This window comes from Neohortaea acidophila (genome assembly GCF_010093505.1).
Source record: "Neohortaea acidophila strain CBS 113389 unplaced genomic scaffold BDY17scaffold_3, whole genome shotgun sequence".
NCBI classification, from domain to species: Eukaryota; Fungi; Ascomycota; class Dothideomycetes; order Mycosphaerellales; family Teratosphaeriaceae; genus Neohortaea; species Neohortaea acidophila.
In genome coordinates, this window is record NW_022985512.1 from 1,260,850 (window position 1) to 1,273,878 (window position 13,029).

Consider the following 13,029-nt stretch of genomic DNA (forward strand, 5'->3'; position numbering starts at 1 on the left):
GAGTGAGAGTTGTTGGCGCATGAAACGAAGCGGTGGGGAAATGGACCGGCAGAAGGGGAAGATCACTTCAATCCCTTGGATGGCAGCGGGAGAACATACATGTATCAAGTGCGCTGGGGTTGAACTGATGGCGGAAGGAGGAAGTACGGATGTGGTGGTTGACAGGCGCGTGGTGGAGCAAGACGTCATGCAGGAGGTGAAGTGAGGTGAGGCAGGTGCATGCGGCTTACGCCGATGTTTCACAGTCCAGATCCACACTGTCTTCAACACCTGGGGACAACGGACACGAAATGCGGGGAGCGCTATCAAACGGGTACATGTAGGTACAGTTCAAATGCCTACGTAAGGGGGAATATGTACAAAAGCGACGATCTCCTCGACAACAAGTGTCAGGGCCGCGCACGAAGCGAAGGGCGGCGTGCCGGCGCAGGAAGAAAAAAGGGCAAAACAAAGCAGCACACTGTCCTCCCCACCAGCACCAATGCTCGCGTAAATACATCAACTGCATGAAAGTCATGCAGCGTCGTTGGGGAAAGAAGTGCCCCGCACCCTCATCGGCGTAGAGAGTCGGGGCCTGAGGGACGGGCCTAGAGGGCGGCAAGACCCATGATGCCCGCGACGGCGGCGACGGCCAGGCTGTCCATGCCGAGATGCGACGCGGCGCCGGTGGCAGTCGGCAGCGGCGAGACGGTGGATGCGCTCCAGGTCGTCGACGCGGCCGTGGGCAGGGCAGTGGAGCCCCATGCTGACGAACTGCTGTTCTTCGTGGCCCATGCGTGCGAGGTCCACGTCGAGCTCCATGCCGTCGGCGTGACGCGAAGCAGTTCGATGGTGGTGGTGAAGGTCGCCGAGGCGCCGTGCAGAAGGCCCGCGGCCGCGAGGGCCGATGCGCTCCAACTGTTGATGCGCATGGTGAGTTTCAATGTGGAATGTGGTTCGCCCGGCAATCGGTGTGGAGCGCGCCGTCCAGCCGGTTGGTCAGGACTGGAATGCGGGATGGACGACTGTGACGACTGTTTGTTGACACGGCGGATCGATATGCTGCGATCGTTGCAGAAGGGTGTCGCGTGCTGATGAGCTGGCTCGGTCGCAAGAACGGGTTGCGGAAGGATATTAGGTGTCGCGCGTGGCGAGGGCGATTAATAGTAGGCGTTGGTAAGGAGCGTAATGAGCACCAGGAGGGCTCGATGCTGGTAAAGAGCGTGGGGGGCGAACGAGCGACGGTGCGACGGGCAGCAAGGTGGTGGTGGTGGTGGTGGAGGAGGAAGAGGACGCTGGGGGGGAGGACGCAGCAGGCCCGGCCGCGCTCTGTCGGACTATAACAGAGGGCCAGGAAGAGTCTGCCTGCCGCCGATCGCCTTCGCGCCAATTTGCCTGGGAGATGTCATCACAACCACTTACGCCCGGCCTAGACGATGGGCTAATTTCCGCGCTCATCTTGCTTCTTCTTGGCACATGTCTTTCGTTGCCGCGCCCAATCGCGTGCTCGTGCTTGCGACCACTCGCGCACATTCCATTGCCGCCGGTCACCTGTACTCAACAACACCGCCCGGTCCTCCCATTGTGCGCACCGCGGTGCAACTGCGCATATGCGCCTTGTGCCTGTCACTGCACGGTGTTGTGATGAGTGCATCGTTTGACATCCCGCGCCGCAAGCTGATTGGCCGCTGCCTCTCAAGCTTTCCCGTTCCTGCAGTAGCGCGATGCACAGATCATCTGCATCGCAGCGCCATCGCAACGCTATCGATGCGAACAATCTTATTTGCAAATGAGCCCGACGGCACCAACGGCACTACAACGCTGCCATCGTCGTCCGCACGTGGTGGCCGGAGATCGTCGAATGCGGTCAGAGTGCAATATGCAGGCACTTTGCACCTGCCCGGCGCGTTGGAAGTAGGCGATGCGATCCAATCCTTGACATTACACACATACAATATATCTCCTGCCCTGCACGATTCCGCGGCCTCCGCCGGATGCGTGCTCTGATGCAATCACAACAAACTTCCAAACGGCTGTCCGGCTAGCAATGGATGGCAAATATGTACAGTCGCCCAGTAATACGCCGCACTCGTAGCAACTCACGCCGGACCAAGCAGCAGTAACAAGCTCCGCCGTGCCGGTCTCCAAGCCACTTCGATGGGAGGGTCTAGATCATACACCACATTCCTACGCTGTCATCTTCTCCCACAGCTGCCGCGCAATCGCGTCCGCATCCTGCCCTTCCGCCTCGTCGCCCATGTCGCGCATCGTGGGACTGGCCTGAGAGAACGTGACCTTGCTCGGACGACTATCGCTGCGCTTGAGGCTCGTCGCACTCTTTGCGCTGGTCATCGCCGGCTTGTGGGGGCTGGGTGACTCTGGCGGTGACGTTGATGTTGCTAGCCTGCTGGCTTGTCGGGGCAATGTAGTGCTGGACTTGCTCACGCGAAGCTTCGTCGCCTGTTGCTTCGCCGGCGATGCCTTGCTCGTCCGCAGCTTGCCCATATCCCTCTCCTTGCAGAGGAAGAGTCGCGCGACCGACTCGCCGACGGGGTCGCGAAAGCGCTGGACAACTTTGAGCTCCGTGTTGACGGCTTTGAAGCGGCCTTGGAAGATCTCCGGGCCCATGCTCAGGCCGGTGGGGGTCGAGAGCCCGCCTCGACTGTCGCCTCCGAGCGCGGCGAGGTTGAGATACGACTTGAGCGACTCGTTTCGTCGGTCAAAGACATGCGCCGGGATGATCGGTGCCATCTTGCCCGCATCTTCCATCTCCGCGATCGCCTTCTCATTCATCATGCGCTCTTCATTCCGCGATCGCCAGAAGCCCGGCGTTTGTGCGCTGGACGACAGCGATGGCGCCGAGTCGGGTGTGACTGGCCCAATGCCAAAGCTTGGCGAGCCCCTGTCTTTGTGCCGTTCCACCGGCATATTGTCACTGTCAGGCGTGTGGATGCTGCCAGTCTTGGGGGTGGTTGATGTGGTATTTGCACCACTCCCTCCCGACGGGTGCGATCCGCTCGGCACGAAGCGTGATACCAGCTCCTCTTGCTCGGGATCAAGCGGCTCATCGCCAGCTGTGCGAGACGGTGCCGATGCCATGGACTGCGCTGGCGATCCCTGATCGCGACGTGCATTTAGTGCGCTAATGTTGCTCACCAGAGCAGGCGCGGGATTATTATTACTGCGCGCCAAGAGGTGTCGCTCCGCGGGGTTTCGCGGCTCTTTTGTCCCTCCTGAGAAGGAGATTTGTGGCTGCCTTGTAATCAGCGCCGCTTCGGCCGGCTCGATCTTTTGCGCTGCACCATCTTTCATATCCCCCTCCCGGGGTAACGGTGTCGACTGTGGACTGGGCACATCATCCTCGACGACAGCCTCGTCTGCATTATCGTAGCCCTGTGCGGGAGTACCATCGACTTCTGGCGGAGCTTGGCGCCGCTTCGACTGCTGCGCTTGATGTGAGATGTAATCATGTGATTTGGCTGCGTTGGACGTGGCCTTCCTGTCCAGCGGCCTCTCTGCCACCACACTCGCCCTCCGTGAGTTGTTGGCTGTGTTTTGTCGCGTGCTGTACGGGCTTGCGCTCGTACTCTGATCCGTCCATTCATCCTCTTGCAAGCCTTGGCCCTCCATCTGTGGCAGATCTTCTGCGTCGCTACCTCCGTCGGAACTACCGACGGCAAAGTCCACCTTTTTGAAGGCCTGTCTATGGTCTTGATGGTGCTGCGCGAGTTCCACCTCCTGCTGATGGAGGTCCTTCTCCAGACCGGCCATGTCTGCAGACTTTGGGCGTTTATTGCGTATCTTGCCAACAGGAGACGACGGTCTCCTGTTGGCGGTGGAGTTGAGGGCAAGCTTGGTGAGCTGGCCGTGCGAGAGGTTCTTCTTCAGCTTGGTGTGCGAGAGGTTGCGCGGCAGCTGGTGTGCGGTGAGGTTGCGCCTCAAGGGGGGGATGCGTTGATCCTCTAAACTGCGAGGAAGTCGGATTTCCGAATCGCTGTCCTTGGGTAGTCGGGGTCGCGATAACCGGCGCGGCTCTTCGGTGGTGGGGGTATGGAGCGGGGCCTGTTGCGCCAGTTTGGCCAGATTGCGCGCGCTGCCATGCGCTCTAGGGAGGACAATCTTGGTCTTGCGCGCAGGCTTGACATGGTGTCGGGCGGGCTGGCTTTCCCACTCGCCCGTCGAGCTGGGGCTCAGTTGGGCATGCCTGGAGTTGTGGGAGGACTGGCTGCTCTGGCGCTTCATCAACGACGGTCGACGGGTTGCATGGTCAGCGGACGAGGGCTGTTGAAAGGAGAGGTGCGCCGGCAGCGAGGGGCGCGGCGAGACGGGATGCATTCTGTAGCTCGCTGATCGGGGGGAGGGGGGATCATGGAAGCAGACGCATGCGAGCGCGATGATGCTAGGAGGAGTAGAGGTGGGGAGGAAGGGCGATGCGGGTCGGTGGTGGCGATGGTGCGTAGTGCTGGCGTGGCGCACGCTGGCGAGCGTGGAATGTCATGTGCAGCGCGGTGCCGTTGAATGTAAGTGGGTCCCTGCTTTCGGCGCGTCTTCCGCCGGTGCATGGCGGGGTGCTTACCTAATACTCTCCAGAACGCCCAGTGGCGCGTGCAGCACTCCCCAGACCTCGGTCGCCAGGCATTGCCGAATGGGGAAGGTGGAGCTCGGGTTCTCTGACCTCGTGCGGTCATGTAGTATACTGCTTCACATCCATGCCATTCTGTCGCTTCTCCCACCTCAATGTCCGCATAGTCCATCTCTTGTCCCTCCGCCGTCCGCCATGCCTGTCGTCCGAGTAGCTCCAACGCGAGCCCATCAGGCTCTCAACCTGCTCCGCGCCGTCAACTCGGGCACCAGCTCATGCCCGTGCCATTCGAACCCCTCCCACCACCATCACCCCCACCGCCATGTCCCCATCAACCCCTTCGCCGGCCGTCGACGCTCCCTTGCTACGCCGACCGACTCGAGCCAACAGAAGGAGTACGCGTTCGAGATGGCCGCCTCTTCTATCCGCTTCGGGCCCGGTGTGACCAAAGAGGTCGGGATGGACTTCAAGAACATGGGCGCCAAGAAGGTGATGGTGGTGACGGACCAGACGGTGCAGAAGCTGGATGCCATGAAGCAGGTCCAGGAGGGCTTGGACCGTGAAGGCATTCCATACGAGATCTACAGCAAGGCGCGCGTGGAGCCCAAGGACTACTCGTATGTGCCATGCGTACTGTCGTGCGTGTGCCCTGGCTGACCCTGCGCTAGTATCCGTGAAGCAATCGACTTCGCCAAGCCCTACGCCCCGGATGCCTTCCTCGCCGTGGGCGGCGGCAGTGTCATCGACACGGCCAAGCTGATGAATCTCTACACGACCTTCCCCGACGCCGAGTTCCTCGACTTTGTCAATGCTCCACTTGGCAAGGGCAAGGCCATCAACGCCAAGTTGAAGCCTCTGGTCGCCGTGCCCACCACCGCCGGTACTGGATCCGAGACGACGGGCACTGCAATCTTCGATCTGGTCGAGAAGAAGGCCAAGACGGGCATTGCACACCGCAACCTTAAGCCCACCATCGGCATAGTCGATCCTCTCAACACCCGCACCATGCCCTCCGCGGTCCATGCGTCTTCTGGGTTGGATGTGCTCTGCCACAGCCTGGAATCCTGGACTGCCATCCCCTACCATGAGCGCGTCCCCCGGCCTCGCAATCCCCTTGAGCGCCCCGCCTACCAAGGCGCCAATCCCATCTCCGACATCTTCTCCCTCCAGGCGCTGCGAAGCACCGTCAAATATCTGCCCCGCGCCGTCAAGGACCCCGAAGACTGGGAGGCCCAGAGCGAGATGCTGCTCGCCGCCACCCTCGCCGGCGTGGGATTCGGCAATGCTGGCGTGCATTTGTGTCACGGAATGTCCTATCCCATTTCCTCCCAGAACCCGGGCTACCAGCACGCAGGCTACGTCGTCGACTCACCCATCATTCCTCATGGTGTCTCTGTGGCCGTCACCGCCCCTGCCGTCTTCAAATTCACCGGCGCCTCCAACCCGGAACGACATTTGGCAGCCGCCGAGGCCTTTGGAGTGGACATTAGCCAAGTGAAGAAGGAGAGCGCCGGCGAAGTGTTGTCGGAAGCTCTGCAGAAGTTTCTCGTCGGCCTGGGTGACCAACCGCGGGGTCTGAAGGCCCTGGGATTCCAGAAATCGCACATTGCCGATTTGGTCGAAGGCACGATCCCGCAGGCGAGAGTGCTCATGCTTGCGCCGAATCTCGACACGAGTGGCGGAGAGGAGGAAAGGGAGCAGCTCACCGGCCTGTTTGAGGAAGCCATGTCATATTGAGCACAATCACGAGAGACTGCATATTGGATAGCGTGCGTGCAATGTAAGGAGAAGCGGTTCGAAATATGAGAAACCACCAGCAAAGCAAGACTTCTCCAGTTATGATTTGCAATACGCATCACGGATAGGAAGCCCACGATACGATGAAGGTGAATGATGTTTCAAGCTGACCAGGCCAACGATCGTTCTTCATTCTGTCGTCATGGCTAGTTGTGCAGCACTACATTATCGTGTATTCGTACGTCCTTGTTAATGCTCTCCGAATGCTACGCCCACCCGTTCCCCTTGTCCCATGTCCCAAAACCAAAACAACGCCGGAGCTCTCATCTCATTGCGCGCGGTATTGTGGGCGGCGCACATTCCGAAGCAATGCCGAAAATGGACTGCCGTATGCTTCTATGATAAGTGGAAGGCACCCTGACCTTCCTGAATCGCCATGCCAAGCTTCAACTTCATAATGTCGAACGTGCTGTAGTCGGGCATCTTCAGATAGTTGACGCAAGTCATGACGCTTGGCAGGTAGTCGTCCGAGGTGAAGGGTGCCTCGCTTGGTTTGCAGACCACCGTGAACATCGGTGTAAGAGCTTTGAACCCTGCGAATTTGTCAGCTTGATTCGACGGAATGAAGTGAACGGCTTGCGAAGCTCACCTCCAATCGGCAACTTCGGGCTGCCCGTGATGAATTGCAAGAAGTCCCGCTTGGTTTGCGGTGACAGCTCGGACATGAACTGAAGCAGGTTGCGCACGCTCCTACTGTCGAGGTTATACCCATGGTCGGCCTTGATCGAGTCCATCAAAGTTTCCAGCGACCAGTCTTCGTCGACCCGCCCAAACAGCATGACCAATTCGTCTGGCGTGAACGCTCGGAGTGCGGAGTATGGGAACACCTGCGAAAAGCCGGCACGAAAGGCGTCGACCTGGCGTTGCACACCGGTGCCGAGCGTGAAGTCGATGACTGCCTTGATGTAGTCGCCGAGATTGTCGAGGGACACGCTGGTTCCAGAGCCGTTCGGCACCAAGTCAATATGGGGATACCCGGGTAACGTGAAGTCCAGGCTGAGATCCTCGACACGAGCATCGTTGATTCGAATCTCAGCAAGCTTGGCCGACTTCTGCGCATCCGAAAGCCTGCGATCGTCTTCAATGCGCTGTTTGGCGCCCAAGAATTTCTTCAGCATTTTCAACGACTTGGCGAGGTCGGAATCCACGGCAGCCACCGCACCAAGAGAGGGTGTCACGGTGGTTTTGTCGTCACCGATGCGGAAGAAGGTCGGATTGAACGAGATGTCGATGATGCGCGAATCGAGCATAGATCGGGCGACGAACTTGCCGAGCATCTTGAAGAGGTGCAGCACTTTTTGGCCATTCTCATTCTGAGACATCTCCTCGCTCATCGGGGCCGGGAAGAGGCCGCGACGGCCAAAGGCGTAGTCGCCACCATCAAAAGACTCATTCTCGCGCCACAGCTTGGTCTTTCTCTTGGAGAACTCCTTTGAGACAGTCGAGTAGAATTCAAGCGTCGGGCCCAGGCCCGTACCAACCTCCTCGAAATATTCGACCTCAAGAATGCTGGAAGATTGACCGTAGAGCTCCATCACTTTGATTGCGGACTCAAGGATGCGATGGCGCGAGAGCCGAACCTTTTGACGCTGGGCACGGCCGAGGAATGGACGATCGTCGCGGTGACGACGGTTGTCACCGTCAGACTGCCCGCCTTGCCAACGGCTCATGGATCGTGAGTAGCCAAACGATGTAGACTGCAGAAAGAGGTGTCGAGTCTCAAATGGGAAGAGGAACGGGTACAAACGGGAAAGGTCCTCGCTCCACGTCGGCAGGCATTGACTGGCCACGATCAAAGGCTCCTCGAGCTGCCTGTTGAGCTTCGCAGTGAGCTTGGTATTGACGAATTGGGTGAGTGGCTCGGCAGTCAATCTCAGAGTGGTCTTGTGCTCCGCCAAAACGTCATCCAGGTTGGAGTTCAGGTCGTGCAGGATGCTCAAGAGTCGCAGGATGCCTGAAGTCACCGGATGGTTGTCAAGGGAAGGCGGTAGATCGCCATTTTTGCCGGAGCTTTGTTCAGCTGCGACATGCGTTGACGTACGTTCTGGTGGTGGTGGACCTTGCACACGCTTGAACTTGATGGTATGCGTTGAAGACCAAACGCTGCGGTTGACAAACTCCTCGCCTTGCGTATTGTTAAAATGACAAGCGCGGTAGATTGTCGTCTCGCTCGCAATCGGTTGGTCGTTCACACTGAATTCGATATGCCAGTCTTGCGGCGTCTGCTGCAGAGCTGATGCATACGACATCATTCGCGAGGATGTGGGGGTGGAAAGGAATTCGCGAGCAGCTGTCAGTCTGGCAGACGCAGACAATCGATCTCTCGTGGTCGGTGTTGCGACTGGAGTAGTTCCCGAGGGTGTACCAACACGCACGCCATCTTCCGTCCGGGCAGTGACCTTGCCAGTAGTGCCCACTTCGACGTTGACGGCAGTAGGGTCTGCGATGTCCGCGTCGAGGCCACCGCCTTCTTCGAGGTCATCCACAAACGCGTCCAAATCCGCCTCGACATCGTCATCATCATCATCGTCCGGGAAGGGTGCTTCATCGGCGCATTCGATCGCTGCTTGCGAGTCGCTCTGCTCTTGTGCCTCGTGCGTTGGGGCTTCTGCCGACGGCAGAGTCGCGGGAGTCGCCGCTTGAGATGGATGCTCCCTGGATGATCGACGTAATTGAGTGGCTGGCTCCTCCGGCTTGCTTCCCCCGGCCTGCGCAGCATCCTCTGACTTTGAAGATTTGGACTTGGACTGCTTCTTTGCGTCGGTCTTGGCGGGCGAAGGGATGTCCTGATTTGACAGTTGTGGAGGTGGAGGCCCGGACCGATCCCCACGGCTCGCCATGGCGGCTGCGTATGCCGCCATCGCACTCGTAATGCCCTCGCGGCTCCGCATGGCCCCGGAACGCTCAGACATGCTGATGCGGGGTCTCAGGTAGTCGTCAAGAGCCTTGAAGGTGGCAATGGCATGGATTGAGACCATGATATTCCGATAAGGCCGAGGTATGCCAGAAGCTTCATCGGCAACGAGCTTCAAACGAAGCTGCTTGGCAAGCATGGAGGCAGGGCTGCTTCTATTGCTCTCAAACGCGTTCTGATGCACGGTAATGACCTCAAAGTGCTCCGCACGGCTGAGAAGATCCTGAAGCTTGTGGATGAGGACGCTGAAGGCTGTCGCGGGAGCTTGCGATTCGCCGGCCGCCAAACCAGCGTTGTTTGTCGTAGTCATGAAGACTTCCAAAAAGTCGGAGCGCGCTTCGGTCGCGGCCTGGTGGTCTGCATCGGTGAACAGCTCAAGCAATGTCTCCACGATTCCAGAACTCATCAGCTCGTAGCTGGTAATACTCTCCAAGGCGTCGCCGTCGAAGTGTTTTGCCAGGCGATGGAACAGGTCTATGCCTCCTTCGCTCCGCACCCCACTGTAGCACGACTTGAGTTCCGCACCGAGGGTTTGCAGGTCTTCCAGGATAGTCGAGGCTTGCTTGCGCATCTCCACGCTGCCCACATCGCCGTGAGCAGTCATGAAGGCGCGGGCGCGGAGTGTGATGACGTCTTGCATGTCAATTCGGCGCGGTCGTTCAGGTGAGGGCGACTCGGAAACATCCGAGCGATTGTCTCGATCTCCTCTTCCATCGCCGTCGCCATCCTCATCTTCCTCCTCATCATCCTCGTCCTGGGGCTCCAGGTCTTCGTCGTTTTCCTCGCTCTCCTCGTCGTGCTCATCCTCATCATCGTCAGGGTCGTGAGCGGCCATATCGACTTCAATGGTCTCTCCTTCGTCCTCAGCAATCTCGTCGTCGTGTTGTCCGACAAGCTCCAATTCCGCGGCGGACTGAACGCTCTCCTCGAGCTTTGCAGCGGCCTTTGGCGAGGTATCGGGTTGGACAGAGCGCTCGGCGAGCTTGGAGATCTCCGCCATCACGCCTTCGCGGTAGAATTGAGGTCTGTAGATTGACTCCAATCGCAACAAGAGTAGCTCGGCCGCCTGGAGAGCATATGTGACGAGGGATGGATTGTCCTGTTGAGTGAGGATCGAAGCGAGATGTGAAGCGTAAGCAACCCCACGAAGACAGTCCTGCAAGATATCGATGTCGAAGTTGGAGAGCATCTTGAGCTGAGCCGTCAAGACCTTTTGTCGAACGTTCAAGTTGACAGTGCTAGTGTACGCGTGCATGAGCGTTGGAAAGAGGATGACGGCAAATCTCTTGGCCTCGTTAGGATGCTGTTGCAGTAGCTCAATTCGTGTGGCGTTCGATGCGCTCTTGGACCGAGTAGACATCGGCATATGTTCCGGGCCCGTGTATCCAGCATCGTAGAGATTGTCGATAAAGGTCAAGGCTGCATTGGACACGGTGGGCAAAAGCTCGCAGATCACGTTCAACGTCTCGTATACTTGGTCCCTCGGCGTGCGGATGATGGCTTGCATGATGATGTTCTTGTCGATCTTGGTCACTGCGCCTTCGGTCTCAGATGGGGGTGATACGCCGGTGAGGATTTGATACAGCGTGTCGACCACGTTCATCTTCAGCAGCTCAAGGGACAACCCTGGACTGGCCCGAGCAGTGATGGCAAGCACTCGCAGGAATTGGGTGTGGATGCTGGGGCCAATCGTGTTTGTTGAGCCCGGAAGCAGAAGGCGTAAAATCGCGCGCAGGAGATCTGCCTTGACCAGACTTTCCAGTCGGGACTCGTTGTATTTGAAGCTGTCGATGATGCGGGACACACAAAGTGAGGCTTGATCAACCACACGCTGGTCGCTGCTTGAGAGGGTGTTGAGAAGGGTTGGCATGACCTCCTTGACCACGGAGAAGGAGTCTTCCGGGATGTTTCGACAGCAATTGGCAGCGGTTGTCACGGCGGTCCGTTGCGTACTCGTTGCGAAGAAGTCGAGATAGCCCAGACACGCGGTCAGTCCACCTTCGCGCACGATAGAGGAGGGGAATTCAACGGAAATCTTCTCGAGAGTGCTCAAGGCCTGTTCGGCCAGGTCGATGAACTGGATTTCCAGGAGCTTCTGGCACAAAATTGGAACAGCACCGCCATAGACGACGCTTGCTGTAGCTTGGGGCAGGGCTTCCATCATGTTGGCAATGCAACGACAGGCCACCAGCATGATCTCGGGGTTCTCTTCGCCGGTGAGCTCGTTTGGCTGCATCAGCGTCACGAGTTCCTTCACGTATTGATCGGGAGAGAAGTGCCCGGCCAGATTGTCCTCGTTCGACACAAGGAGTAACTCTGAGAGCTCTTGTAGAGCGATGAGCTGGACAGATTGGTCCTCCTTGGTGCGCAGTTGTTCGAGGATGTTGCGTAAACGGCCATGCGTGCCAGACATGATGCCGCTGAGAGCACGCAGGCTGCTCAACGGGCCGCCTGGACCGCCGCCAAAGCGAGCAAAGTAGCCACTGGTGAACGGGTCGTCACTTCTCTCCATGGCGTCCAGTTCGTCTTGAGTGAAGCGCCGTGGCTGGCCGTCACCGCCATCAGCACCAGCACCAGTACCGGCACCAGCGCCAGTGTCGAGCCTGGAAGCTGATTGGGCGGGATCGTCGTAGGACTCTTCTGGCTTCTCATTCGCATCCTTCATCGACGCATCTTGATCTCTCTTGGAGCCCTTTTTCGGCCTTCTCGAGCTGGATGCAGACGCGGACGCCGTCGGCTCTGTATGGCGATCAGCAAGGCTGACATGGCCGGTCTGCTGACCCAACTTCGTACCTTCTTTGCTCTTCTTCCGACTCGTTTTCCGCTTCGAGGAGTCTCGTGGTGCGGACTGAGGTGATGTCTCTGCAGAGTTGCTCGACGATGGCCTATCCATGTCAGCATCTCGACAGTCGGGTGGCGGAGAGTTGACGCACCCCGAACTTGACATAGCCGCTGAAGCCCTCTTCTTGCCTTGCTTCCGCGGCTCTTCTGGTGAAGCGGGGACTGCAACGTCGACGTTGCTGGCCCTGGGTTTCTTGCTTTTCCGGTTGTCACGCGGGGATGGCGGGGATGGCTCGGACGGCGCCTTGCGCTTGCGAGAGGCGGTCGACGGTGTAGCCGCGGGAGGTGAAGGGTCCGGGGGGTGGGATGTGGTGGAGCGGTCTGCTTGGAGCCTCGCTGCAGCGCGAGTCACTCTGTTTGACATGGGTAAGTTGGTGGTTCATCAAGCTGCGTTTGATGTGTAGAAGAGAGGAGGAGGAAGGTGGAAGGTGGAAGGAGGCAGGGCGAGCGGGCTCGGCTCAGTTGGTGAGAAGATGTCGGTGTTGCAGCGAGCGGGTGATTCGAGAAGTGAGGGTAGAGGGTGTGAAGTGAATGATGGGTGAATGGTGGGTGAACGGTGGCGGCAGAAGGTGTCGTACCTGGTTTGGTTGGAGGAAAGAGCAGTGCTAGTCATTTCCTTGCGACTTCCATGCCCGGCATCAGATTTCGGCGAGGCAGGTGCGAGGAGTGACGTCAAACGGGCATGAACACATTCAGAGACCAGCCCGCGGGAGATTGCTGGTCGGGATGGAGGATGGGTGAGATAAAGTGAATGTCCAGTTAGAAGGGCAGTGGATGGGTGAGTGTGACATGGAAGGTTAGCGACACGCCGAGACCGCTACGTCAATTGAGGTTCTGGACAGCCTGAGGCATCCACATCCGCCGCATCTAACTACCTTACCTAAGGTAAGGTAGGCACACATTGCGAACGCCACTT

General features: G+C 58.5%; 4 protein-coding genes across 4 annotated transcripts; 2 read left to right on the forward strand and 2 right to left on the reverse strand.

Moving 5' to 3' along the window:
- The first annotated feature begins 267 nt into the window (after nucleotides 1–267).
- On the forward strand, nucleotides 268–1,094 carry BDY17DRAFT_103174 (uncharacterized protein). The gene has a single exon (XM_033729139.1). It carries the CDS (start codon nucleotides 607–609, stop codon nucleotides 1,072–1,074), a length of 468 nt encoding a protein of 155 aa, XP_033592001.1. The 5' UTR covers nucleotides 268–606; the 3' UTR covers nucleotides 1,075–1,094.
- Nucleotides 1,095–1,773: 679 nt separating this feature from the next.
- Nucleotides 1,774–4,476, reverse strand: BDY17DRAFT_293597 (uncharacterized protein). The gene has a single exon (XM_033733011.1). The coding sequence runs from the start codon at nucleotides 4,312–4,314 to the stop codon at nucleotides 2,167–2,169; it is 2,148 nt and encodes a 715-aa protein (XP_033592002.1). The 5' UTR covers nucleotides 4,315–4,476; the 3' UTR covers nucleotides 1,774–2,166.
- A 280-nt stretch (nucleotides 4,477–4,756) lies between these two features.
- On the forward strand, nucleotides 4,757–6,298 carry BDY17DRAFT_247994 (iron-containing alcohol dehydrogenase-domain containing protein; the record flags this gene model as incomplete). The annotated part of the gene is made up of 2 exons (XM_033730872.1): nucleotides 4,757–5,178; nucleotides 5,230–6,298. The coding sequence occupies 2 exons, from the start codon at nucleotides 4,757–4,759 to the stop codon at nucleotides 6,296–6,298; spliced, it is 1,491 nt and encodes a 496-aa protein (XP_033592003.1).
- A 184-nt stretch (nucleotides 6,299–6,482) lies between these two features.
- On the reverse strand, nucleotides 6,483–12,889 carry BDY17DRAFT_293599 (uncharacterized protein). The gene is made up of 5 exons (XM_033733012.1): nucleotides 12,692–12,889; nucleotides 12,206–12,466; nucleotides 12,066–12,157; nucleotides 6,948–12,011; nucleotides 6,483–6,891 (listed from the first exon to the last, which is right to left on the reverse strand). The coding sequence occupies exons 1-5, from the start codon at nucleotides 12,724–12,726 to the stop codon at nucleotides 6,695–6,697; spliced, it is 5,649 nt and encodes a 1,882-aa protein (XP_033592004.1). The 5' UTR covers nucleotides 12,727–12,889; the 3' UTR covers nucleotides 6,483–6,694.
- Between the last annotated feature and the right edge of the window lie 140 nt (nucleotides 12,890–13,029).

Excerpts from the sequence above, each read along its gene's own strand:
- BDY17DRAFT_293599 (XM_033733012.1), bottom strand. The coding sequence starts at position 12,726 with ATGACTAGCACTGCTCTTTCCTCCAACCAAACCAG. Across the intron at positions 12,158-12,205 it reads GCGGCTATGTCAAGTTCGGG|GCCATCGTCGAGCAACTCTG; the intron begins GTGCGTCAACTC and ends TGACATGGATAG. Across the intron at positions 12,012-12,065 it reads TCGGAAGAAGAGCAAAGAAG|AGCCGACGGCGTCCGCGTCT; the intron begins GTACGAAGTTGG and ends ATCGCCATACAG.
- BDY17DRAFT_293597 (XM_033733011.1), bottom strand. The coding sequence starts at position 4,314 with ATGCATCCCGTCTCGCCGCGCCCCTCGCTGCCGGCGCACCTCTCCTTT.
- BDY17DRAFT_103174 (XM_033729139.1), top strand. The coding sequence starts at position 607 with ATGATGCCCGCGACGGCGGCGACGGCCAGGCTGTCCATGCCGAGATGC.